The sequence below is a fragment of the Callithrix jacchus genome, chromosome 6 (assembly GCF_049354715.1).
Source record: "Callithrix jacchus isolate 240 chromosome 6, calJac240_pri, whole genome shotgun sequence".
Taxonomy (NCBI): domain Eukaryota; kingdom Metazoa; phylum Chordata; class Mammalia; order Primates; family Cebidae; genus Callithrix; species Callithrix jacchus.
The window spans coordinates 2216966-2244874 of record NC_133507.1 but is presented as its reverse complement, the minus strand read 5'-3'; the positions used below and the strand labels follow the sequence as shown (position 1 = coordinate 2244874).

General features: G+C 45.4%; 1 protein-coding gene across 6 annotated transcripts in view; it reads right to left on the bottom strand.

The window, feature by feature from the left end:
* The window catches only part of HERC2 (HECT and RLD domain containing E3 ubiquitin protein ligase 2), a 206450-nt gene that overhangs the window by 30806 nt on the left and 147735 nt on the right, over window positions 1–27909 (bottom strand). For all 6 annotated transcript variants that reach the window (XR_013536483.1, XR_013536484.1, XM_035303531.3 and 3 more), the window contains exons 65-78: window positions 27564–27789; window positions 22914–23085; window positions 21880–22063; window positions 21204–21344; window positions 16717–16908; window positions 12815–12968; window positions 7974–8081; window positions 6432–6563; window positions 5851–6009; window positions 5647–5765; window positions 4948–5073; window positions 4352–4507; window positions 3855–3970; window positions 3558–3756 (exon numbers count right to left, since the gene is read on the bottom strand). Coding sequence is in view for 4 of the 6 variants with exons in the window: in XM_035303531.3 (XP_035159422.3) it covers window positions 3558–3756; window positions 3855–3970; window positions 4352–4507; window positions 4948–5073; window positions 5647–5765; window positions 5851–6009; window positions 6432–6563; window positions 7974–8081; window positions 12815–12968; window positions 16717–16908; window positions 21204–21344; window positions 21880–22063; window positions 22914–23085; window positions 27564–27789 (2184 nt within the window). In the remaining 2 variants the exon portion in view is untranslated. The remainder of the gene's footprint in view (window positions 1–3557; window positions 3757–3854; window positions 3971–4351; window positions 4508–4947; window positions 5074–5646; window positions 5766–5850; window positions 6010–6431; window positions 6564–7973; window positions 8082–12814; window positions 12969–16716; window positions 16909–21203; window positions 21345–21879; window positions 22064–22913; window positions 23086–27563; window positions 27790–27909) is intronic.

Here is a 27909-nt window from a genome sequence, read left to right as displayed (position 1 = left end):
AGTAAACTGAAAAAGACACGCTTAAAGTCGAAGGAAATGATTTTATAAGATCTGAGGCGCAGCAAACGATGGTAAGAAATGATAGTGAGCAAAGATGTAAAGCATTTGGCTAACTCCAAAAAACTGTGGTCCATATAAAACAACCGAAACCACCACAGTGCCTATGGCAGAGGGAATAGGTTAAAACTCAAACACTGGGCAGCAAGGGGCCACTGACTGGGAGGAGGAGAGAAATATGAATCAACCTTAGGTTTTTAAGTACCTACGTTAAAATAACCAGAGAAACAAGGAAAAGAAACAGAATCCCCTGAGAATAGAAAAAGAGGAACCTTTTTGTGAGGTTAGACCACTTTGATACCTGTGCTAGCAGTCTGCCTCTGACACGGTTCACAAGGATCCCTGCTTCCAAATACGCGCTCCTGTAGGCAGGCACACCTCATCTGACCATGCCTCGCTTCACTGCACCTCGCAGACGGGGTTTTACCAACCGAAGGTGCGTGGCAACCCCACACTCATCAAGCCTATCGGCGCCACTTTCCAACCAGCATGTGCTGACTTACTGGTTCCACGTCACGTTTTGATGATTCATGCAATATTTTAAACTTTCTCATTATTATTTTATCTGTTACGGTGATCTGTGATCAGTAATGTTTGTTGTTACTGTTATACTTGTTTTGAGGCACCACAAACCACACACATAGAAGACGGTGAACTTAAATGACAAATGTTGTGTACTTTCTGACTGCTCCACCAACCAGCTGTTCTCCCTTCTCTCCCCCTCTCCGTGGACCTCCCTATTCCCTAAGACACAACTTATTGAAATTAGGCCACTTAATAATCCTACAGTGGCTTCCAAGAGTACAAGTGAAAGGAATAGTTGCTATTGGTGAAGAAGGTACGTTGAAAGCCAAGCCACGGAGAAAGCTAGGTCTCTTGTACCAGTCAGCCAAGAAAAAGTTCTTGAAGCACAATTAAGTGCAACTCCAGTAAACACTCAGTGATAAGAATGCAACACAGTCTTATTGCTAATATAGAGAATGTCTGACTGGCACAGACAGAAGATCAAAACTGACACAACATTCCTTTCAGCCAAAGCTAATCCAGAGCAAGGCTCTAAGTCTCTTGAATTCCACAAAGGCTAAGAGAGCTGAGAACACTGCAAAGAAAAGTCTCAAGTTAGCAGAGGTTGGTTCCTGAGGTTTAAGGAAAGAAGCCATCTCCATAACATAAAAATGCAAGGTAACGTAGCACATGCCAACGTAGAAGCTGCAGTAAGTTATCCAGAAGGTCTAGCCAAGATCAGTGATGAAGGTGGCTACACTACAACAGGCCTCCAACGTAGACGGAACAGCCTTCTATCGGAAGAAGACGCCATCTAGGACTTTCATAGCTAAAGAGAAGTCAACGTTTGCTTTCAAAGCTTCAAATCTTGGCTGGGCGTGGTGGCTCAAGCCTGTAATCCCAGCACTTTGGGAGGCTGAGGCGGGCGGATCACAAGGTCAAGAGATTGAGACCATCCTGACCAACAAGGTGAAACCCTATCTCTACTACAAATACAAAAAAGTTAGCCAGGTATGGTAGTGTGTGCCTGTAGTCCCAGCTACTTGGGAGGCTGAGGTAGGAGAATTGCTTGAAACCGGGAAATGGAATTTGCAGTGAATCCAGACGGCGCCATTGCACTCCAGCCTGGCAATAGAGCAAGACTCTGTCTCAAAAAAAAAAGAAAAAAAGCTATAACTCAATCAAGACAATTGCAGGTGGGCAAAGGAAAGAAACAAAGCTTCAAATCTTTTGTTAGGGGCTAATGCAGCTGGTGACAATATTAGTTGAATTTGTTGAAGCCAATGCTCATTGGCCATTCTGAAAATCTTAGGTTCCTTAAGAATTATACTAACTCCACTCTGCCTGTGCTGAGAAATATAGTAAAACCTGGAAGTCAGCACATTTTACAGCATGGTTCGCTGAATATTTTAAGCCCACTATGGAGGCCTACTGCTCAGAAAAAAGGATTTCTTTCAAAGTATCACTGCTCACTGACAATGCACCTGGTTACCCAAGAGCTCTGATGAACACACACAGAGATTGAAGTTGTTTTCATACCTGCTAACACCTCATCTTTTCTGCAGCCCCATGCATGGATCAAGGAGTAATTTCGACTTTCAAATCTGGTTATTTAAAAAATACATTTCACAAGGCTATAGCTGCCATAGATAGTGATTCCTCTAATGGATGTGGACAAAGTATATTAAAAACCTTCCGGAAAGGCATCACCATTCTGGATGCCACTGACAACAGTTGTGATTCATGGGAGGTGAAAATTTCAACATTAACAGGAATTTGGAGGAAATGGATGCCAGCTCTCACGGATGAAGCTGAGGGGTTCAAGACGGGTGGAGGAAGTGACTACAGATGTGGTAGAAACAGCAAGAGAACTAGAATTAGACGTGGAGTCTGAAGACGTGACTTAATAGACTACAGCACACACCCATTTTTATGTCCACTGGGAAACCAAGACATTTGTGTGGCCTGCTCTATGGAGACACTGCTGTGTGGTTTCAGTCTAGAACCCAGCCTGCACACCTCCAGGGAACGCCTACAGCTCCCTCCCCAGCGTACCCTGGACTATAAAGATGACACAAGAGAACGAAGAGTCGAGTAGGTCACCAGACATAAAGTCAATATGTCTAGACATCAACAGAAATCATTTTTTTTTCTTTTTGCGACAAAATCTTGCTCTGTCACCAGGCCGGAGTGTAGTAGCACGATCCTGTCTCACTGCAACCTCCACCTCCCATGTTCGAGTGATTCTCCCGCCTCAGCCTCCCGAGTAGCTGGGATTTACAGGCACACATCACCATGCCCAGCTTATCTTTGTATTTTTAGTAGAGATGGGGTTTCTCTATGTTGGCCAGGCTGGTCTCAAACTCCTGACCTCAGGTGATCCGCCTGCCTCGGCCTCCCAAAGTATCGAGTCACCATGCCCAGCCAGCAGCAATAAAAAAAATAACATTTATAAGAGCAAACAAGACATAAAACTAACGAGTGATACACAAGCAAAAACTGTCATACTTTTGTATACATCACGCATTTTCAAAATTAAAAAAAAATCGGCCAGGTGCAACAGTTCACACCTGTAATCCCAGCACTTCGGGAGGCCGAAGCGAGCAGATCACCTGAGGTCAGGAGTTCGGGACCAGCCCGGCCAACATGGTAGAAATCCCGTCTCTACTAAAAATACAACAGTTAGTTGGGCGTGGTGGTGGGCACCTGTAATCCCAGCTACTAGAGAGGCTGAGGCAGGAGAATCACTTGAACCCAGGAGGCAGGGGCCACACCACTGCACTCCAGCCTGGGAAACTAGAGCAAAACTCCATCTTAAAAATCCAAAGTTAAAAATGGAAAGATGATACAGAAGCTAGCTGCTTCCTGCATATCACGGTGCTATTAATCTCGAGAAATGTTTTAGTACAGATCCTTGCATGTGCTAAGAACCGTATACCACATTTAGCCACAACTGCCTCAGGCTCAGTGACCCTGTGAACAGAAAGCACCGTTACCTTCCCATCAGCCGTCACAGCAAAGAGGGTCTGTTCTCCTCCGATTAATTGCACGGGTCTGAGAGTTGCGAGGGCTTCACAGGGAGTGGGAACTTTGACTTTTGCACCTTCAATGCCCCCCAGCTGGCCCCTATGATTATGTCCCCATCCGTAAATTGTTCCACTGCCACCCGCAGAAAGAGTCCAGTCATCCGGGCGCCTGCAACAAACATCAAGTGAGCGTTTGCCACGGGAAAGAACAACGCACCACCTCTCGCACGCACGATCAACAGTACTTCTTGTTTCTAATGTAATCACCTATTCATCCACTGCACGAGCTGTTCATCTTGCTCTCTTTTAAAAACTTCATGGCTCTCATGCAGAACATCCATGTTTTCGCTGTCTGCCATTAATTCACGAATTTTCTTAGCCACCTAAACAAAATTATCATGATGTTACAAATCAAACACTCATCTCAAACAAAATAAATAAATATTAAGGACAGACAGAAGGAATCCCTGCCTGGAAACATGAGGGAAGAGCAACACCGCAATGTGTGGTCACCGGGCAAAGACAACAATGATTGCAACACGTCTAACATATAAAAACGTGTAGACAGCATCATTCTATCTGCAGCTTCCCGAAAATCAACTTCCACTGAAATTCAGTCAGCTCACTCATTTTCACCATGTGCTACTTTCTTTGATATTCCTTGGCAAGCAAAACTTTTGTGTCTCCTAATACTGATTATCTTGTTACACTATAAAGAAAACGTTTTTGCATCCCAAAGGTGATTCCAAAATATCGTGCAATACCTCATCAAGAAACAGACGGGGCAACGGTGTTCTTCTGTCAAGAGCCACAGCGACGCGGGAGGCCATGCAGTACCTCCGGAACCAGGCCCACTTGTGCGTCTCTGCACAGCAAGGGAGAGTGTCCAGCTCCAGGTCACAGGCAAGAGCTACGAGTACCTGCAGGCACCGAAAAAGACAAAGAGAGGGACACTTAGAAATGCAGTGAACAGGCCAGGGTTTCTGTGGCTCCTTCCACAGGACCTCCTATTCCAGGATGACTGCCGTGGCCACAGCAAGGACACGGCTGCCATCAGTGATGTGGCGATCCCTGGCAGTTCCCAGCCACATGCCATCCAACTGCTACAACACTTGCTGCCTGCATCAAGTGGCAAGAACACCTGTGCATCTCAAGGCAGGCGAACAGTTACAGGCTTATGGTTTAAGGGTTTAGATCACATTTCATTTCTTGAGTTTTTCTTTTCATATTTGACTTTAGCAATACCTACAGCTGCCCAGAGCGGCCTCAAACACACACACTGCACGTGACGTGACAGCTCTCAGTGGTTCGTTCAGTCAAGTGGCTCTACTGTCACTTTAAGAAATAATTCAAACATTACCTTAAAGAATGGGCTGTGGAGCAGCTGCTTGCCACCCCTCACAATCGGATCTTCGTATTCAAACTGCCTTTGCAAAGCTTCTGGAAGACCTTTCACCAAAGCAGCAAGAGCACTACCTGTAAAACTCTAAGAAACAACAGAACAGTCTTCTGTCACAGGATCCAGCACACAGGGGAGGCTGACCATTTGTTTCTACAGTCAAATGTTTTATTACGTTGGTAGTATTTCTTCTTAAAAAAAAAAAAAAAGCTTATCAAAATTCTAAAGTGGGAAAAATGCTAAAAGAACGTAAACACTAAAATAAAAAAGAGGAGTCTGAAGACTTTGAGAATGTTTGGTACTGATTTCAGTACAACCACTTCCAGAGAAACAGTCCCTCTCCTACTACAAAGGCTGCCTGTCTCCTCATGTGGGTAGGATGAAAACGGACTACTTTTGTCACCAAAATAAAGGGAGGTCATCAGCAGCCTCACTGTACAGTCCAATCGGCACAATCCACCTGTCGACACATATTTTCACAGAGTCCAACCTGAACTCAGTATATACCGCAACACAGGAAGTCTGGGTGTGACCAAGGCCTCCCTATTCTTATGCAAAATTCCCCGACTCTTCCTCAGGATTTAGAGGGTTAGATCACTAAAGCAGCACTTTACTCCCTGAGGGTCACAACTCTAGAAATGTTACTAGAATGTTCCATACCAAAGCTCTTGCTTCCCCATCATTTTCTCCAAGCAGCCTGTTTATGTTAATTGATTGCCCAAATTCAGTTGTAAGCAGCTTCCTCAATCTCTGAAGGGCCCACATTCTGTGACTGGCGGCTGAAATGAGCAGACAGAAAGTATCAGAAGTCTGATGGTTTCTTCCAACTAGCAAGAGAGCCCTAACTGTAATGGCGCCATTTACCTAGGGCACTCAACTGTGCACACGCCGCCAGTGAGGCTGCAAGGCGAGGGACGATGCTTCTGTTAGAGGCAAGGTTGAGTCGGAAGTCTAACAGACACGTCACCAAATCCATGGACGGACAGGAGAGGACGCAGCGGTCAGAGAGGAGTTCTTTAGGGCCTGTGAATAAGCACTGTAAACATCCCCGGGCTTCACAAGCTAGGGAGCACCCCGTAAGACAACAACAGACAAGGCTGGCTACACCCAGCCCCACCCACTGGAAGGCGACAGCCGATATGCCCCTCACGCCACTGTGAGTTGGTGAGCCTGGCTCTTCACACTCACTTCCACTATAAACCAAAAGCCTTAAGAACTGCACCAGCAACAACTCCTTCCACACCAGGGGAAGAGGAGTGTGAGCCTGGCAGCTGGACAGCTGGGACAAGTCTCTGTGTTCTGATCCACGCCTCCGTGGGACCTGCAGGAGCATGCATTCCAACAAGGCAGAGGGCAGGTCGTGGGAGTGTGCACGTGTCTATGTTGTTCTGGAAACAACCCATAGCCAGTCACCTAACCCTGGTCGTCATATGCCCCTCCCTTACCAGCAGCTGGCATGATGGGATAGACGGTGAAGCGCCAGCCCCAGCCATTGACGGACCCATCGCTGATGAACTTCCACTTCAACTCATCCCCCGGGATGCGCAGCTCGCTGGACCAGTCGGACCACTCTCGGCCTGGAGGAGGAAAGCGCACCCCAGGGTTAGCTTGGATCCATCATCCAATCAACACAAGCCTCCTTAGACACAAAGCAGAACGGTTTCCGTCATGTGCGAACAAGTTCCTCCAAGCCAAGCTCAAATGCACAGCGACACATCACTCTTGGGATTCACATTTTAATACACACCTTTCTTCAGCAGATACTCATTCAGCTCCTGTACCAAGTACCTGGGAAACTGAGGGCAGGTGGGCGGGCACTGCCCAGGCAGAAGCCATCACCCAGTGGGGAAATGATCCCACATAGCCAGGATACTGTGAGAGGCCTCCGGGTCGCCAACACACGCCAGGTCATGGGAACGTTTCCCGGGAATGCTCTGATACAACCAGGTGGCCGTGTAGCAGAAGGAAGAACCCTAGCACTCCCCACAAAGGACCCACGTGTGTGGCTCAGCATGGCCCAGAAGCGCTGCCCTTGAGGGAGGAGTGGAGCAGCCCCCAGGAGCAGAGGCCTGGCAGCTGTAGAAAGGAGCGGCAGTGTATCACAGCAGCTCAGAAGGCCAAGAGAACCCACCAGGTTTCTGCTTCAGAAGGACCATCTGGCAACGGCTCAGGGACGGCCCGTAAGGGCTTTCTGCTGGACACAGAAAAACTGTCACATCCAACACCACTACTGAAAACTACACTGGCAGGTATCTGTCAAAGCGCCAGAAAAACCTACACCCACTGGGACCAGAGAACTTCATGCAAAGCTTCACTTCACTAAGCAATGCTGTGTGGATAAAGCTTTCCCGGGATGCAGCCACGCTCTTCCCCTGGCATCCAGTCTGCGTGTTGCTATGACAGAAGCTGCATTATCTGGCCCTGCACAGGAAGCACTCGAGATGAAGAATAATGAGGTCTTAGAAGACACACCCTGCACTGCCAACTCTAAAAGCCTCGGTGAAAGAGCATATAACAAGCCCCCGCAGACGTCCTAATCCATCCTGGCTGGCCTCAGGAAGCCCAGCAGCAGAGACAAGCCAGACATGTGGCCGCCTACAGCTATATACAGAAGTCACTCCACACGTAACCATCCCTCACTGCAACTAGTAAGATAAATAAATCCCTCGAAGAAGCTCTGTGGTATGCCAACCAGGGTTCACGAGAGCCCCGGCACCCCGCACGTCTTCTGCACCTTCTGCAGCTGGCTGGTGAGGCAGGGCTCCTCTGACAAGGATGTGCTGCACACATCACACATAATTACTGTATTCAGAAATACGGGGAAGAGGCAAGCAGACCGACCGTGTTTCACAGCTGAATAGCATATTGTCCCTTCCTCAAGACTTCCATGAGAACACGGCAGCAGTGTTCTGTCCTACAAACGTGAAGAACTCTGTCTACTGAGACACAGGTGGTCCGAGCATGCGCTGTTCAACCTCTGTCCTTACCTGACCGCACAGAGACGATCCTGTTGACACCGTCCATGATTGTGAGAGGGTCGTGGCGCCGCTCCGTGGAGCACTGCCGGTCAAATTCCACCCTGAGTCCCTCTGCACCTGTAGACAAACGAGCACAAAACACCAACCTCTCCCGATCGGCACCCCAAGCAGAAACAGTAAAACTAAAACCACGTTTAACAGCTAATGAACAGCAGAAAGTCCGAAAGGACTGGCCTCAAAGACAAGCATCTCAGACTCACCACCCTTTTCCCCAACTCGTCCCCACAGAAGATTATGCCTGTGGACTAGAAGACCAGGAAAAATCTCCACTTGGCCAACATGCAGACCTTCCTCCTGCAAGCCCACTGCCCTGATGAAGCTTTACAGCCAACATCACATTGCAGAGGGGCTGTGGGAATGCCCGACGTGCAGCCACGTCAGACAGAAGCTGTCGGTCACCTGGAAGTGAGGGGCATTTGAAGTGAGGAGAACCTCAATTTTTGGGGCTCATGGTAACTCCAGGTAGTCAGCATCAGAAATGAACTGAATTACAGGGCACTCAACTGGTGTCCAGAGAACTGGACAATCGCTTGGTGTGTAGAACCTACACATCTGGTGTGAGAGGTGTGTAACTAGAGGCACAAGGGTTTTCTTTCAGGCTGGAAGATCTTGAAGGACTAGCAGAGGATGGCACCAAGGAGCCAGGAAAGAGGTGGGGAGGAAGGAGGGACACGGGGCAGGGGTTCAGGTCCTCTCCCAGGGTTACAGGGGTAAGAGGCTTGGACTGGTTTTAAGCTATGCTCTCTGGATGCTCTGTGGGCAGCTGACCGTGGAGGGCTACAGAGGTGGGAGTGGAAGCAGGAGCACGGTCAGGCAGCTAGGATGTGACTGCTAGGATGATAAACCGGATGAGACCCCACAGTGCTCTAGCCCAGAATGTCTGCAGTTAGGGAGAAATGGTTGAATTGGAAATACATTTTAAAAGCAGAGAAAACAGGATTTGCTGGTGGACTGGAAATAAAGCGGGAGAGAAACAAAAGAGAAAGGGTCACAAGATTTTTGTCAAGGCAGACGCCGACTAGAAACACCTTTGTTCTTTATGTTTCTGTCATGAAGCAATAGCTTAAAGGTTAAAAATGTTTTTCTGGGCCAGATGAGGTGGTACACGCCTGTAATCCCAGCATTTGGGAGGCTGAGGCACGCAGCTTGCTTGAGCTCAGGGGTTCAAGACAGGCCTGGCCAACATGCTGAAATCCTTTCTCGATATAAAATTTTAAAAGTTAGCTGGATACAGCCTGCAGTCCCAGTTACTCAGGAGGCTAAGTGGGGGGATCACCTGAGCCCAGAGGCTGGGGCTGCAGTGAGCCAAGATCGTGGGGGGATCACCTGAGCCCAGAGGGTGGGGCTGCAGTGAGCCAAGATCGTGCGGGATCACCTGAGCCCAGAGGCTGGGGCTGCAGTGAGCCAAGATCGTGGGGGGATCACCTGAGCCCAGAGGCTGGGGCTGCAGTGAGCCAAGATCGTGGGGGGATCACCTGAGCCGAGAGGCTGGGGCTGCAGTGAGTCAAGATCGTGCGGGATCACCTGAGCCCAGAGGCTGGGGCTGCAGTGAGCCAAGATCGTGGGGGGATCACCTGAGCCCAGAGGCTGGGGCTGCAGTGAGCCAAGATCATCGGGGGATCACCTGAGCCGAGAGGCTGGGGCTGCAGTGAGTCAAGATGGTGCCACTGTACACTCCAACCTGGGCCATAAGGTGAGAAAGCTTTTCTGGATCTCACCTCATTCTAAAAGTTCAAGAAAAATATTTCAGATAAAAATTAGTAAGATAAAAGTAAAAGACCAACACAATAAAAAGTTATCGTCAGAGAAAGGGAATGGGCTTGGCACTGTGGCTTACACCTGTAATTCTCAACACTTTGGAGGCTCAGCTGGGAGGATCACTTGAACCCAGGGGTTTTGAGACAAGACTGGGCAACACAGGAGACTCAGCTCCACAAAAAATAAAAAGTCAACTGTGGTGGCACAAGCCTGTAATCCCAGCTTCTCAGGAGGCTGATGGAGAAGGATGGCTTGAGCCTGGAAGGTCGAGGCTGCAGTGAGGCAGGATCACGCCACTGCACTGCACCCTGGGTGACAGAGCAAGACTCTGTCTCAAAAAAAAGAAAAATGAGAATAACGAACAAAGTAACGTCCCTATAGACAATAAAAGTAGGCCAGAAAGATAAGCTCACAAACCACACCAGCCCTGTAATCTATCATTTCAAAACAAATTGAATGAAATTAGAAAAATAATACAACACATGAAAGAACCACATAAATCAGACTCAGGAAAACCAAAAAATTAAATGATAAAGCTGAAGACAAAATTAAAAAGAAAACAAAACTACATTCCAGTGGAGACTAAAACAGAGTGTACAGTCAAATAAATACAGCAGATGCACCTTAAGACGAACAGGAGAAAAGCAAAGAATTACAAAAAAAAAAGACAGAGGTAACAAGTACTTGAAAGAGAAAGTAACATTAACTCTAAAAGGCGCCAACTATCCAATGCATGGAGAGTTACCAAGTGTCCCTAGAAAAATCTGCTAAGCAAGGCTACAGAACACTGCAGACATCAAGAACGTCCCACATCACAGAGAGGACAGACCCAAGGAGCACCCCTGACCTGAGAAACCACCGAGAATGACCCACGTGAATGTATATTCTAGTAAAGTTACTGAAAAAACACACAACTTACAAAGGAAAAAGATGTTATCACACTTTCACAGAGGAAAAACACATGATTCAACGCTTTAATGCCCAGAAAAACTACCTTTCAGTTCAAAGGACAAACACTCCCGTGAAAAAGTCTGATCTCAGGGGGCTACTGAGGAATTCACCAGAGTGCACTTCAGACCCCACAAGGACCAGTCAGTAAAACTAAGACTCAAAAATGAAACGAGGGCCAGGCGCAGTGGCTCACACCTGTAATCCCAGCACTTTGGGAGGCCGAGGCGGGTGGATCACGAGGTCAAGAGATCGAGACCATCCTGGTCAAATGGTAAAACCCCGTCTGTACTAAAAATACAAAAAATTAGCTGGGCGTGGTGGCACGTGCCTGTAATCCCAGCTACTCGGGAGGGTGAGGCAGGAGAATTGCCTGAACCCAGGAGGCGGAGGTTGCGGTGAACCGAGGTCACGCCATTGCACTCCAGCCTGGGTAACAAGAGTGAAACTCCATCTCAAAAAAAAAAGAAAAGAAAAAGAAAAGAAAGTATAGTATGTAACACCTACTATGCTCTTGTAGATGCAGTATAATTATTTAATAAATGTGAGAAAATTAGGGCATGTTCTGAATTTCATTAATTACACTGAGATTGGCAGTACTGAAATTACACAGGGTGGGATTATATATCCTAAGTCTGTCATACAATGCAATGTGGGCAAAGCAAATGAAAAGTCAGGAGACATTTTATCAAACACTATCTTGGAACCAGGATTCGGTATGGAAGCAAAGAGAGGCAGATGTAACAGACGAAGAACGACCTTGTACTTTATTCGAGTAGAAGGAATCAGCACGTGAGCCAGGCGAGCTGGCACATGCCTGCACTCCTAGCTACTCTGGAGGCTGAGATGGGAGGATCGCTTGAGCCCAGAAATTCGAAGCTACAGTGAGCTATAACTGTACTATTGCACTCCAGCCTGGGTGGCAGATCAAGATCCTGTCTCTGAACAAACAAGCGCATAAATAAAATACAAAAAATAAATAAAAGAAAATTTTTTTAAGTATCAGCATGAACAGAAGAACGCAGGGCAGATCACAGGTGAAGAGAAACCCAGGACCACTTGGGTCGACTGCCTGTACACTATGGAATCAAGGCACACTGAAGAGGCTGCCACTGTCTAGAAACAGGATTATCTCAGCTTCTACAAAGATCACCCCAACAGAGTAAAACCCTCACATGTGTCCATCCATGAGTTCATAACAACATTGGGGAAAAAAAAACAGGTGACCTTCAAGAAATGAAAGCAAACTAATCCATTCTCCGGTTAACAGACGAAGAATCAAGTTTTCATCTTATCTTTCTCAGGCAAAGGGCACCTTGGGCAACCAACTACCAGATGAGGGAAAATGTATCTTTAAGAAAGTATTCCAGCCATTAAATAAGCAAGAAATGACTCCTCTAGAATAGCACCATTTGTATCCCCTAGTGGGCCAAGGGCCTCCAGTGCTAATAAGCCTCAGGGGCTGCTGATGTCACACAGGAAAGACAGGCAGGCAGGAGGTGCTCTGAGGCTGAGTCTCAGCCACTAAGGGGCTGGCCACAGGGACTGAACTCATGTGTTTCTGAATCAGGCAGCAATCTGCAGAACGACGGCCGAGGCACACCCAACAGCAGCACAAGCGTGCAGTCAGCAGAGCCACGCCGTGGGGAAGCCTGTCGGGTGATGGGCTGGGGCCTCAAAAATCTTCTTTCCAATACTTTTTCTTGAATTGTTAAAAAGAAAAGAAAGATGCACACATGGGTAACAGAAGCAGAAATGCAAGTCAGAGCGTCACTCAGAGGGACTTCAGGGGGACACACTGAGGGGTTCTGGGATCTGGCACAGGTTATGTCTAGGCCTGGGTTATAATGACTAGGGCATCTGCCTGATTATCATGAAGCTAAACATTTACTTTGCGTGACTTTCTGTATCGTGATTTATTGTGCAAAATAAGTTTGTTAGAAAAGGGGGAGAGTGCTTCGAAAGCAATTCTGTAACTTCTTTTTATAAAATGGAGATGGTCGTTTCTACTGAAGCAATTACAGAATCACACCGTTCTGAAGGTGGGACACGCGCAGCTCCTCCCTGGGGCTGGCCCCCCCCACCTGGTATCTTCACCGTGCCACTGGTGGAGGTGTCGTCGGTGTAAGGGTGGCTACTCTCCACCACCACAGGCTGAGAGGAGAGACGGCCACTCTGCGAGTCTGTGGCAACATCCTCCAACTCGGTGACACAGAGTTCCAACAGCATATCAGCCACCTGGGGAGGAAGCAAGGACATGAATGAGGAGGCCAACGGCTCCACACCTGGGTCACCTGCATGCTCCCTCTGCTCATCCTGCGCCGGAGCTCCACAGTGACAGAGTGGAGTGGAGGGCATGGAGTTTGAGAAATTGAGTTCAAATCATGGCTTGGCTTCCTTGTACATAAAGCAGAGAGAGCAGAGAGCTTGTAAGGTGTTGTGAAGCTTAGAGATGACCTGTATTAAAAAGTCGGTTGGGTGGGGTACAGTGGCTCCCACCCGTAATGCAAGCACTTTGGGAGGCTGAGACGGGCAGATCACTTCAGGTCAGCCTTGCCAATATGGTGAAACCCTGTCTCAACTAAAAATACAAACAAGTAGCCAGGCATGGTGGCCCACCCCTATAGTCCCAACTATCAGGAGGCTGAGGCAGGAGAATCGCTTGAACTCAGGAGACAGAGGGTGCAGTAGCTGAGACTGCGCCACTGTACTCCAGCCTGGGTGAGAGACAGACTCTGTCTCAAAACAAAAAAAAAGTAGTTGGAAGGCTCTCAACACACGCAACACTTCATATGCGCCAGCTGATAAAATGAAACACCATGGTGACAATAGCTGAGTTTACACTGAGACAAGATCACTCCCTAGTGAGGAAAGTCCGCCTTGGAAACAAAACATCAAGGGAAGGAGCAGCCTGCAAGTGAAAATGGCCACCGTCCTAGAAGACAAAGGAGCCTGGTGGGAGAGACAGGATCAAGCCATCCAGGCCAGATAGAGGCAGGGAGAACCTCTGACTGGTGGGGCCACCGATCCCAACACAGCTGTGCCTCCTGACCCAGGACACTAGGGGCCAGACCCATGCCACCTTCTCAACAATCCACAGTGTGCTGGTTTTCTTTTAAAAATTATTGGTGGTTGACATCTTTTAAGATTAAGGTTAAGAGTGGTAATTATAAACTCTTTGTTATTTTTAAAAACAAATGAGAGAATACGTCATAATACCAACAATCTATTAACCCCCCCACAAGTTTTGAGACAGAGTCTTGCTCTGTCACCAGGCTGGAGTGCAATGGCGCAATCTTGGCTCACTGCAACCTCCACCTCCTGGGTTCAATCAATTCTCCTGCCTCAGCCTCCCGAGTAGCTGGGACTACAGGCACGCGCCACCACACCCAGCTAATTTTTGTATTCTAGTAGAAACAGGGTTTCACCATGTTGGCCAGGAAAGTCTCAATCTCTTGACCTCGTGATCAGCCCACCTTGGCTTCCCAAAGTGCTGGGATTATAGGCGTGAGCCACCACGCCTGGCCAACCTCCAAATTTTTAATTCAGAAAAAATAAAACTCTTCTAATGCCCATTCTATACTTTATAGAAATGGATTATTCTTTTCTATTTTTCCTCATATTTAGGTATGAAATAGCTTTGCTTAGTAAATATATTATATATTAATAACAAACTATATCACTGTCATATGGGCATGGTTTTAAATCTAAATTTGTCTCTCCTTTTGAGTCCCAAATATCAGGTCAGGGCAGGACACAGAAACTGCCATCTTGTCAACCTGGCAAGGGCAGTTTGAAAACGGCTATATCCTTACTCCTGCTCTGCTGGAACCTGGCTGAGTTACTGAAGCAGATGTTGGCATCATCAAGCACCCATGTGCAGAGTTGACCAGGGGCTCTGGCCTTCAGAAGGTTCCTCTGCAAAGCCCATCATCTGCAGAGGGGTCACAACAGAGTTGAGGCTCAGAGCACACAGGGTTCCAACCCATCTCTTCCACCTACAGCAAAAGGAGTGTGCTCAAGCCAGAATGACCTCTCGGCCTCAGCTTGCTTGTCCATATGTAAAGGTAACCCCTCCCCTCTGTGCTGAGAACGTGGGGATGTGCATGGCCAATGCTCAGCATTATTTTAGGTCGAAGGTCTCATTCATATCCTTCCATCTCACAAATGCAATACTTAGGAAAAACAGTAACAGTGCTTATGGCAATTCACCTTGATTTCATCTTGTAGAATTACGTCAAGTAAGTCGTCTCAAAAAACTAGAAAAAAGGAAACCTATAGCTTTTTAGTTCTTCATGAACAGCAGATATAAAAATAACAAGCCCCTAAAATATCCCCCAAAGCTTTGCTGTGCTTCAAGACTGCTCAACTCGACCTAAGTACCTTTTCATTTTGGTGATCAAGTAAGTTAGAGCTTTGATGTTTCAGAATTGCAGATAAAAGACTACGAACTTGCATTTAATGATTTTTTAAAACAGTCTAATTCTACTTCAAAACTTTAGAAGTTCCTTTAAAGAGAATATTCTTCTTTCTAACTAGAGCCAAAAATCGTAATAGGCACAGAAACTGCCTAAACTAAGTGAGAGAATAAGACTTTCCTGCACACACAGTCACCACTCAGAGAAACGGATGAAGTATCTGCAGCCAGGAAAGACGCCTCCGGCCGCCTGGCAGGGCAGAGCACGGCTGCTCCTAACAAGGAGAGCCCATGGCCTTTAGGACTGAGGAGTCCTATTTCTAAGACATACTAATAAGACTTTATACTGCTTTATACTGGCTTTAAGCTGCAGACCTGGAGACCACTTCAACGGCTCCTAGACACATGTGCCTAACATTGAGTTTTTTATCCTTCAGTTCCTCAGGTGCACTGGCCACGTTTCAGCGCTCAGTGGCCACATGTGGCTGGTGACAATGATCCCGGACAGCTCAGGTACAGAACATTTCCACAATGACAAAGTCCTACTGACCCAGTGCAACCAAATATTAAAATATTTAAAGCTGTAATAGTTAAAATACCATGGTTTGAGAGACTAAAATGTGTTGTAACTAGACCCAAATGCATATGGGAATTCAGAATATGATAAAACTGGTTTTTAAATCACCAGGGAAAAGATGAATTATTCAATAAATGATGTTAGGGCAACTGGTTTACGGCCTAGGAAAAAAATAAGGTTGGATCCCTACTTTATTCTTATAACAAGATAAATCCCAGGTGGCTAAAAAATGTAAATAATACATGAGATCAAGGCCAGGTGTGGTGGCTCATGCCTCTAATCCCAAGCACTTTGGAAGGTTGAGGTGCATGGATCACTTGAGGTCAGCAATTCGAGACCAGCCTGGCCAGCATGGTGAAACCCCATCTCAACTAAAACTACAAAAAACAGCCAAGCATTGTGGCACGCGTCTGTAATCCCAGCTACTCGGGAGGCTGAGGCACAAGAATCGCTTGATCCCAGGAGGCAGAGGTGGTCCCGGGAGGCCAAGATTGCGCCACCACACTCCAGCCTGTGTGAAGGAGACTCTGTCTCCAAAAACCTAGAGGAAAATTTAGAAGAACTTATTCAAAACAATGTCACATAAACAAGCATTTTTTAAAAGCATAATATAAAACTTAGAAGGCATGAATGAAAAAAACCTGACAGATTTGACCATATCATTAAAAATTTGTACATGACAAAAAATATCAAACTAATATCAAAAGATAAACGGGTGGAAACTGAAAAACATGATACAAAAGGGGCTTACTTCAAGAACTCTGACAAATAATTTTTTTAAAAGATGCACAATCAGTTCTAAAACAGGTCAAGGATGTCACTGGGGTCGATACTAAACCGTTTTGTTTTAAAGGAGTACCCTCACCTGCTGTCAACTAGGATGAAACCCAGCACAAGATCACCAGCGACCCACAGCGGCTCTCCCTTGGAGAGGAGGCCGGCCCAGCGTGGAGGACATGGAGTCAGACGACCCCGCCCTCCCTGAGACTCACCTGCGGGTAGGCGGTCCCCATGCCGGAAAGCACAGCGGAGAGCACTTCCCTGCCCCTGTCCCCAGCCCGGCTGCACACCGACAGCTTGAGCAGGTCCACCACCACGCGGGTGTCATCAGCAATCAGCAGACTCATGAACTCGTCCAAGGCCTGAGGCTCGGGACCAGCGGCTTTATTTTGGGTTTCAACATCCTAAGTCAAATAACATACAACAATTAACATGAGAAATGATACGTTCAGAGATAATAAACAGTCACCAGTTTACCCATAAACTCAGAGGACACATGAGTACCAACAAGTGAGGGTCCTGAAAGTGTTTAAGACCTTAAGAAACCAGGTTAAGAAATGACAGCCCCTAAAATCTCCACCAAGCCACGCATCACGTTTTCAAGACCAATTAACTGTTGCACTGCCAAGAGCGTTGATCAGAAAGGGATGACTTACTCTATACAGAAATGACAGTTTCTTACTGTGACCAAGTTTGGATCACAGGCAGATACTACAGGGGGAGTTCTGGAATGGAGTTGCATCCTGTAAAATCTACCCTTGCCTGTAAGGTATGCTTGGGAATCATTTATAAACTAAATTTGAACCTATAATTTTACATATTGTGTCTAGCTCCTCTCCATCATTCTTTCCTAGGTTCTTATTTTAAGAGACTCACTGGCACGTAACACAGGGTCCATAATCTCTCACTCCTTGAGCTCACTGAAAACATCATACCCAGAAGTCTTCTCGAGACCACTCGCACTTCCCATTCCTGTCACGTCAGCTTAAACACATCCCATCATGATCCTTCACCTCCCCTCATTTGCTATGAGCCAGCTCCCAGCATCACTGCACCCCCAGCTCCCACCCCAGGGACGTGCCTTGCCCAGGATGGCTACCCCCACCCGGCCTGCCAGCACACAAGAGCTTCCTGGAGGGCAGCATCGGGGCTGAGCTTGTGGAAAAGGGAAAGGCCATTTGTCAGAGCCAGGGACTCCCACCGCTTCTGACCCAGCATGGGAACCGCTGTGACCCTGTGCAGAGCAGCAGGTAGGCCAAGCCCTTCTCATCCCCCAGGCAGAGTCTGGCTCCCCAGAGGGAGAATGAGAGCTAAGGGAAGTGCCTCTTTTCTCTCCTGATTTCCAGACCTCAGCGAATCCAGTGCAACTCTTCCCATAAACATAAACAAGGTGGGGGAAGAAGAGCGCCACACGTTCCCCTTAAGGGAAAATGACCCAACCAGTGGGTCCCAGAAACACACATCACTCTGATTTAGGAACAAGGTTCTTCTCCCTTTAGGGAAAAAAACCTTGTTCCTGCCTCTGCATGGAGACCCAAGGAGCAAGTGAAATCCGTTATAAATTACGACATTCCCGAGCATAACTCACTGAAGGACAGCAAAAACATTCAGTGCAACATACAACGAAAGTATCTTTAGTCTTGAGATTGAAATGTACCAAGTATTTTTTTGATGAGGGTGTCTTAAAATACACACACACACACACACACACACACACACACACACACACACAGAAAATATGTCTACAAGAATTGCTAAGGAAGAAAATCACTAGCAGCATATCCTTTAATATGAATCATAGTTAATATGAACATTAAAACTGCGTTGCCTTAAATTCATGAGTCAAACCAAAACTGAAATAATAGAAATTCAGGGTTACAATCTGCATAATGCCTATGTCTCATAAATAACTGGGAGGAAATAAATCATATCATCCTTCCACCTAAAAACAAAAACATTGCCTTCCTCAGATTAAGTTCTGGGTTCAGCCCTCATCCCAGGAGACTGACAAAATGAGAAGTTGATTCCAGACACCGAATTTATAAATAGAGACTTTCTTAATACCATGGATGGTTATAAATCATTTCTGTTGGACATACTTTCTGCCAGTAGTAACAGCATAATAAATCAAGGGTTCCAAATGTAACTAAAAATAAAGCATTTGTTCCTAAGATGGGAAGGCTGGCACGGGAGCACACATGAGCAGGGCCCAGCCCGGTGTGAGGAGCGCCTCAGCATGCTGGGGAGAGCATCCACACATGGGGAGCTGGAGAGACAGAGCCAGGTCAAGCAAGGAAGGTGCCGGCCTCTGGGGTCAACACAGAGGTGGGGGAGGGCCAGAGGTCACATGGGATGACCATGGAGATCCATGAAGTAGACTGCTTCTGAGGGTCGGAGGCTGCGCAGAGGAAGACGGGTGCACACCACGGAGGGCAGGACAGCCAAGATCGGAGGCTGCTTGTCTAAGGGAATGAACTGCAAGTGAACAGCCTGTTGATGACAGGAGACCACCATTCAGAGAAGAAAGTTACGAATACAGAAAGGATGAAAACTGGAACAAATCCCAGTTGGATTAGAATCAATCGTATTGGTGTGAACTGGTGGTTTTCCTTATATGTAAATATGTAACAACATAAATACTGATGTAGGCCAAACACGGTGGCTCACACCTGTAATCCCAGCACTTTAAGAGGCCGAGGCTGGCAGATCACTTGAGCTCAGGAGTTCAAGACCCGCCTGGGCAACATGACAAAATCCTATCGGTAAAAAGAAAAAAGAAAAAGAAAAAAAAAAATACAAAAATTAGCCAGGTGTGGTGGTACACGCCTGTAGTTGCAGCTACTTGAAAGGCTGAGGCGGGAGGATGGCTTGAGACCAGGCGGTTGAGGCTGCAGTAAGCCAAGATTGTGCCACTGCGCTACAGCCTGGGCAACAAAGCAAGACCCTGTCTCAAAAAAACAACAACAAAACTGACCTATATACCTATTATGTTACACACACACATTGTCATTCTCTAGCTCTGTCACCCAAATAGCAACAAGCGTAAGAAGGGCCCAGATCTCAAACTTTCGATGCCCAGCTCCACCAGAAAGAGCCAGGACTTCACGGGTAACAGCGGCTTCCTGTGTTGGAGCATAAGACATCTTGCTGAGCCTGGAATTTTGTGTTGTGCCAAAAAGCCAGGAAGCACTCAGTGAATGACGAGACTAGGCCAGAAGGACAGGAAAAATTCTACCAACCGTTTAAAGAAGAGTTAGCCCCAATCCTTCACCAACTCTTCTAAAAAACAGAAGAGAAAGAAACACCCTCCAACTCAATCTACAAAGCCAATATTGCTATAATACCCAAACCAAAGAAAACTACAGAGCCATATCCCTTATGAATACAGATGTAAAAATCTTCAACAAAATAGCAGCAAACCAAATCTAGCCACATATAAAACTATTACACACCAAAAAATATGGAAAGAGAGAGAGTAGGAATAAGCCCTGTAGTACTGGTCTGGAATGAAAAATACTGATTTGGGCTCTTCACCGGTTTTATGGTATAGACAAAAGCAGAAGGATAAATGCTTGTGTGTATAGGTCTGTTTGCGGAGAGGGCCTAACCAAACACACCTGGTGACAGTCAGCTTAGCAGGCACCCAATCTTGGTTTCCAAACCCTACAAGCCACTAGCAGGAACCACGGCTTCTTGGAGAAATGGCTGACTCCGGGCAGGGGCAGGGTAGGTGAAAGACGGCTCTAGAGCACACTGCTGTGCCAGAAAGGAAGGAAGAGCCCTAAGATTACCGGGGCACATCAGACAAAGGAGCCCGCCCACCAGAATACCAACGAGCAGTGCACAGGAGCCCCAGTGACCAAGACTGGGACAACTTGGGGGTCAAATAATGACAGTAACAAATGTCACTATTTGACTAAGATAGGAACTTCTGAATCTATACAATGTAAATACACAGGTCGGCGGGTAGGTGGGTGGGTGGAAGACAGACAAATGAAAAGGGAAAGCTCTCCCTTGCAAAAGAATGGCAACAATTACATTCCAGAAGTAACAATAAATGTGAAAGATGAAAATGTGACAACCACCACAGCTACAATGGATTCAGCTAGAATCTTTAAGATGCCAAAAATGGGTAGGTAGAAGTATGATGAGAAGCAAGACACTCACATAATCGCAAAAGTATCTCTCTATGAGTACTTAACACACTTACTGACTTCCAGAGGAGAAATTTGGCAGAGACCCTGAACCAAGTGATAAGCTACATCACCAGTGACACAGCAAATCAACAATGCTTGAGTCCTGATGGAGGCACTGAAGAGAACTCAGCACCATTCCTGTGGTGTCTGCCAAAATGGAAAACTGAAGGACGGTTCCACACGGAGTACTAAATCCTAGATGGGGTGCTAGACCTGTAAGGGTCCTACTGGGAGGATGAGTAAGAGCCGAGTATGTCGGCGGATTTGAGAGTAATCCTGGATCGAGCTGCAGTCCTGGTACTCTGGGAATTATACGCGGAAGCAGTGAGCAGTGACAGGGACAGTGTCCTGCAGATCCCCACTCACGCTTCGAAGACGCTAGCAAGTGGAAAGCCCAGGTGAACGGCAGAGGAATAGACTGTGTTCTACTTGAAGGTGCTACTTCTGCATCTGTGCACATTTAAGACAACTTCACAAGACGAAGTTAAAGAACAGCTCTTCACCTCTTTGGTTTTGGTCATGGTTTCTGCAATGATGCTTGCGGCTCCTGGGTCATCCGTCACTGGGATAAATGGCCGGGCGGAGGCTGAGGGGGCTGATGGAGTCACTGCAGAGGGGGTCACTGCGTCCTCAGAGGAAACAATCTAGGTGAAGAATGCACAGTAGGGGATGTTTAAGTGGAAAAATACATTTCCTACGCAAGTCCCCAAATGCCTTATCTAAAACTACCTGGGCTGTTTGGAATGTTCCAGATTTTACAGAAGTAACATGGCGCCTACCCCATTCGGGCCTAGGACAGCTGTGCAAAGTCGAGTACATCCATATTTTCAAGAAAAACAATTAATATTCACAGCAGGTCACACGAACCAGACTAAAATGAGCTCACATATCTTCAAGTTGGTTCTTTCACCAAAATAAGTTACTAAAATTTTTGACTATCAGAACTTTAAGGTTTCAGAATTGCAGACAAAGATTGTGAACTTGCATTTAATGATTTTTTTTAAAGAAATCTAATTCCACTTCAGCACTTTAAAAGTTCCTTTACAGAGCTTGTAAGTACAGCCAAAAATCAAAGCAGGAGGCACAGAAACAGCCTAAACTAAATGATGGAATGAAACTTCCAGACACAAAGCAGCCACCCTTTCCTTTCTCATCCACCGTTGCTTGACTTCGCTTTACCTCTCTCTTTTCTTGCCACGGATTTGGACTCAGTCTGTCTTCGATATCAAGCATGAGCATGCATTCTTCTCCAATCACGGGACTGGCCATGGCAGATGCGTCGGAAGGGGCTGCCGAGGAGAATGAGGGGCACTCCACCGGGGCGATCATGCCAGCTGGCATCAGGGCCCCGACCACAGCATCTCTGTCGGAACACAACGCCAGGCCTGTGGTGAGCTGCCCGCTCCACTGCACCACGGGAAGTGGCGAGGCAGGACTAGTGCACACTGAGGCATTTTCTCATTTTTACCGAATACATGTAAAAGAGTTTTGGAAAAATACCAAACATTATTACCCTGTATCCTTTGGCTAATAGCTAAAATATTTACTCCAGATCTTATTTATTTGAAAAACCAGAGTAATGGCAGGTGAAAAACTGCCAGACATAAAAACCAGACCAGAATGAGACTCTGGCTCTCCCTGAGAAACCCCCTTGGGCTGCTGTGAGAGCCTGAGGGCTGGATAACTGACCATCAGGCAATTCTGTGTTTACTGAAAGCCACATACTGAGCAGCAAGGACTCAATGGCCTCTAATGGGGCCTCTAATGAATGACTGTTTTCCCATGTAAGTACACCTGTCAAGTCCACATGCACGATACATCAGTAGATGGGCACAGCAGAAAAATACTGCAAAGGCCACATTAGCAAAACAGCCTTCTCAAGTCAGCGAAGGGGACACTAAGTCGTCTCAGACATCACTATAAATTAGTATCGCCTAATTCTTCTTTTTTCCCCCCAAATATTAATGGTCAGAGTCTACTGGTCAAAAAGAATAATGAAAATGTCCAAGTTAGTTTTCTAATTCATATTTCAATGCTTATTAAAACACGCACAAAGATATCATCAATCACCATCAAAGAACATGTGACTTACAACACACAGCATTTAAAGACAATAATACGACATTTTTGGAGACAGTTGATCAATGAAACAAATCACAAAAACCTGAAGCTCACATAATTGCTGAATTTCAAAAATTAGCACACAAGCCTACCTGGCATACATGATTTGCAAAGCGGTTAGAATATGCGATAAGGCCTGCTGTTTGGCCAGATTTCCATCCAGTGACAGGAGAATCTTGGCAAGAGAAGGGCGATTTGGCTTAGAATTACTTGCACCACTGATTTTATTACTGGCAGCAGAAGAATCGGCATCTGAAGGCACGCCTATAAGAGGAAAATAAAATCGGCATTTTATTTTTAAGATCACAGTTTGCTCTATTTCTATAAAATCTGACCTTACAGGTTTGTTCCAAAACACACTGCAATCTGCATCATTTTGCTATTTCACAGAGCACATCTTAGGCTCATTAACAGGCCTTCAGAATAAGAAAACCACTTATCCATACTTCCATAAAGAAGCTATTCTCAGCAAGCTTTCACTGTAACTGCAAAAAGATGTAGATGCTTTTATAAAATGCACTTACAACAGTTTATGTTATATACATACAAGCTATGAAAATGCTACAATACCTGTATTATCTCACCCCGGTAAGGCAAGACAAGAAAGAATACGAAACAACAAATAGAGAAGGTGTTCACCAGTGAAGTCTGATCAGGCTCACTGCCCTGGGAACTCCCAGGTCTCAGCAGTGGGAGGGAGCCAGGTATGTCAACTCATCCAAACTGATACATAGATTTAATGCAACTCCTACCAGAATTTCCAGCAAGCATTTTTGTAGACCGACAAGACTATTCTAAAATGTATATGGATAGATAGTATCACATTGGCCATGAAGGAAAGAATATTTTGTTAAAAAAAGAAAAATATATAAAATGTATATGGAAAGGCAAAGGAACAAGAATAGAAAGAGAAAAATAAGAATGAGGGAGGAACGAGTGCACCCAATTTCAAAAGTGGTGGTGATACCATAACCAACCTGGGTGGTACCGGCATAAGGATCAGTGGAGTAAGACAGAGAATCTGGAAATGGGCCCACACATGCCTCAGTGACTGTCGACAAAAGTGCAAGAGCAACGCGGTGGTGGCAGGGCAGCCTTTCAACTCGTGGTGGCGGAGCAACGGGGCACCCACGGGCAGAAAGAAACTCAAACTTCAGCCTGAGTCTACACCTTACGCAAAATTAGATCCAAATGGATCATGACTTGAGTAGAAAACACAAAACTATAGATCTTTTAGGAAAAAAATAGGAGAGTCTTTAGGATCCAGCACTAGAAGAAGTACCCTTAGACTTGACACCAAAAGTATGGTCTATAAAAAACTGATGAATTAGATTCATCGTAACTATGAAAGAAAACGAAAAGACCAGCCACAGACCAGGAGAAAACATTTGCAGAAGACACATCTGCCAAAGAGCTAGAAACATCTACAATATATAATGAACTCTAAACTCAACAGAAAAAAAAAGCCAATTAGAAAAGGTCACGAAGACACATTTTATCAAAGAGGAGATACGGACAGTAAATAAGCACATGAAGATATTTTTAACGTAATTAGCCATAAGGAAAGTATAAACTAAAACTACAATGAGATATCATGACCCATCTATCAGTATGGCTAACTTTCAAAAAAGATGAGGAGGATGTGGGAAAAACTGGATCATTCCTCCACTGCTAATGAGAATATAAAACGGTATACCCATTCTGGGAAACAGTGTGGCAGCTTCTCATCACACTAAACATAGTCACCATACGACCGGCAATCACACTCCTGGGCATTTACGTCAAAGAAATAAATTATTTTCACATAAAGTGAATTTTCACATTCACCTGTATATGAGTGACATGGCAGTTTTATTTGTAACAGCCGAAACCTAGAAGTAATGCAAACGTCCTTCAATGGCTGAGTATTCCACAGAACACTGAACAAAGTACGTAACGTGGAACAACTTGTATGTATCTCCAGAGGATTAGGCTGAGCGGGAAAAGCCAAATTCAAAAGTTATACACATAATGTGACGTGAAAAGAGCTGTATGTTAAGAAGCTACTGAGTAATCTGAACCAGAAAAAAGACGACGAGAGTCAAGCCTTATCCTCATCTGCCCCAGAAGACAGCACAAGGCAAAATCACTCGCCCCCCGTGCATACACCCAGTAACTGACACGGCCAGAAAGACCACGTTCCAGTTATTCATAAAAGCAGATGCTGCTGGAGCCTGAATGTCCCCTCCTGAGAGATAAGGGGAAAAAAACAAGGTATTTGTATGAGGAGGTGAGGTTCCCTTTAAAAACAAACAAACAAAAAAGCACTGTACTTATTTCTACATGCTAGTAAGGATCAACCTGAATATTCTCATACAGTAGAAGAAATGCTATTTTTAAGACACCATTTAATAATCTGAAATTCTTAGAGATAATCTAACAAAAGATATGTAAGACCTATGCAACACTGGGACTAGAAAAAACTGCTGAGAGAAATTAAACACCTAACAAATAAAGACATACACTATGTTCACAGGTTAGAAGACTAAACACCCTTTGCCTCCAGATTGCCTCCAACGTGAATCCACCCTTTCCACGCTGACACAGAATTAACGCAATCCTCATCAAAAACCCAACCAGGCGGTTTTATAAAAACTGACAAGCCCATTTAAAAAGTTATATGAAAATGCAAAGGGCCTACAACAGCCAAAATATATTTGAAAAAGAACAAAGTGGAAGAACTGTTATAACCTGCGTTCAGGGCTCTCATAAAGCTGTAGTAATCAACGCAAAATCCACAAGTGAATCAATGAAACAGGACTGCGAGCCCAGAAATAGATCCACACATCCACAGACAACGGATTTCTGACAAAGATGAAAGGCAATTCGGTAGGAAAAGCAAAGTTTCTCAACAAATACAACCGAAACAACTGGAAAATCGTGCCAAAAAAAAGCCTTTCAATCTGAACCTCCCACCAAATATAAAATTTACTCAACTGATCATATACACGTCCAAAACTGTAAAATTTCCGTAACAGAACACAGAGGATCTTTATAATCTGGAGGAAAAGGTTTTGTTGACACAATATCAAAAGTATGCTCTACAAAAGAATAAAATGAATAAACCAGGCTTCATCAAAATTGAAAACTTCTAATCTTTAAGGTTCACAGTCTCTGTGAAGAGACTAAAATGACAAGCCACACTGACAGAAAATATTAGCAAGTTATATCTTTAGCAAAGGACTTGTATCCAGAATATATAAGGAACTCTCAAACCCAACCTAATTTTAAATATGGGCAAAAGACTTGAATGGACATTCACCAAAAGAGGTATCTGATTCACAAACAAGCAAGATGCTTAACATCATTGGTTATTCAGGAAACGCAAATTAAAACCACAATGAGACACCACTACACATCTATCAGTACCACTAAACCTAAAGACTGAGCATATCAAGTATTAACAAAATGTGGAGGACCCGGCCCTCTGAAACATTCACTTCGCAAAAGCACGTAGCTTCTTCAGAAGATAGACATAAACCTACTGTAGGGTCCAACCACTCCTCTCCCAGGATTTTACTCAAGAGAATTTCAGGTAGATGTCCATACACAAGCTTGTATGGAAAGTCCATTAGCAATTTCTCTTGTAGTCAAAAACTGGAAACAGCCCAAACATTGATAAACAGACAAACGGATCGACAAGTTGCACCTGTTTATCCTGAGGTACTATTCAACAACTGAAAAAGAAGGAACTACTGATACATGCAACATAAGTGAATCCCAAAATTATTATGCTGAGTGGAAAAAGATTTTAAAAAATAGTAAATGCTATATGATTCCATTTAGAGTAATCTGTAAAACATGCAAACTGGCCTGCCACAGTGGCTCATGCCTATAATCCCAGCACTTTGGGAGGCCAAGTGGGAAGATCACTTGAGCTCAAGAGTTCAAGACCAACTTGAACCACATGGCAAAAACCTTTCTCCACCAAACAAACAAACAAAAATTAGCTGGGCATAATGACATGTGCCTGTTGTCCCAGTTATTAGGGAGGCTGAGGAGGGAGGATCACTTGAGCCCAGGAGGTGGAAGCTTCAGTGAGCCAAGATCATGCCACTGCACTCCAGCCTAGGTGACAGAGTGAGACCCCATCTCCTCCCACCGCCCCCGACCAAAAAAAAAAAAAAACCACCAGACAACAACAACAAAAAGAAAACATGTGAACTGATCTATAGGGACAGAAATTAAGTTGGTGCTTACGGCAGGGAGGAGGAGGGGAGTTAAAAGCAAGAGGGTTACAAAGGGCCAGAAACTCTGGAGTGTATGAGTTCAGCGTCTTTCATGGCGGAGAAGCTTTCATGGATCACATATATTTCAATTTTCAGAGGTGATCCAAATGTATACTTTAAATAGGTGCGGTTTATTATACGTAAATTATAACCGAATAAGGTTGTTAAAGAATACAAAGGAGCCCAGTACAGTGCCTGTATCTCTCAGGTAGTTGTTAGGAGTCCTGTTTATACACATATACAGCACAGCCCGTTTCCCTGATCATAAATACAGGAATCAGAAACATACTTTCTTCTAAAATTTTCATCCCAGCATGCATAAATTGCATGAGAGCACACCATAATTCTTCTGTGTCTTTAGATTCATAATGCAATTAACACAGCAGTACAACCTCTAATGTGTTGGCACAAATCAACCTATAAGGTTGCTGTGACCTACAGAAAAATCTCAGACAAGATACAAATCTGTGTTACCTAAATAGGAAGCACCTAAAGGGTCTCTTGCAGTCTGGAAGAGGACGGGCTCGTGGACAGAGGGTGTGGCCACATCCACGGTTGTCCACGCCACACTGTGGGACGACCCGCAAGCCACGCGTGTGATCTTCTGGCCTTCTAAGCCTTGCACGAGGGTGGGTTTCCTGTTAACTGTGGTTGTGCCATTGCCCTGCTGGCCGTGGTCATTGTCACCCCAAGCGTACACCTGTTTAAGAGGAAAAAAGCTTACAATCTTTCAACACTTCAAGATGTCTTCTTTAAATTTACTTCAAAATGCTTCACGTGTATGCCACAGTAGATCAAGAATTGAGTTCTTAAAGGTAAA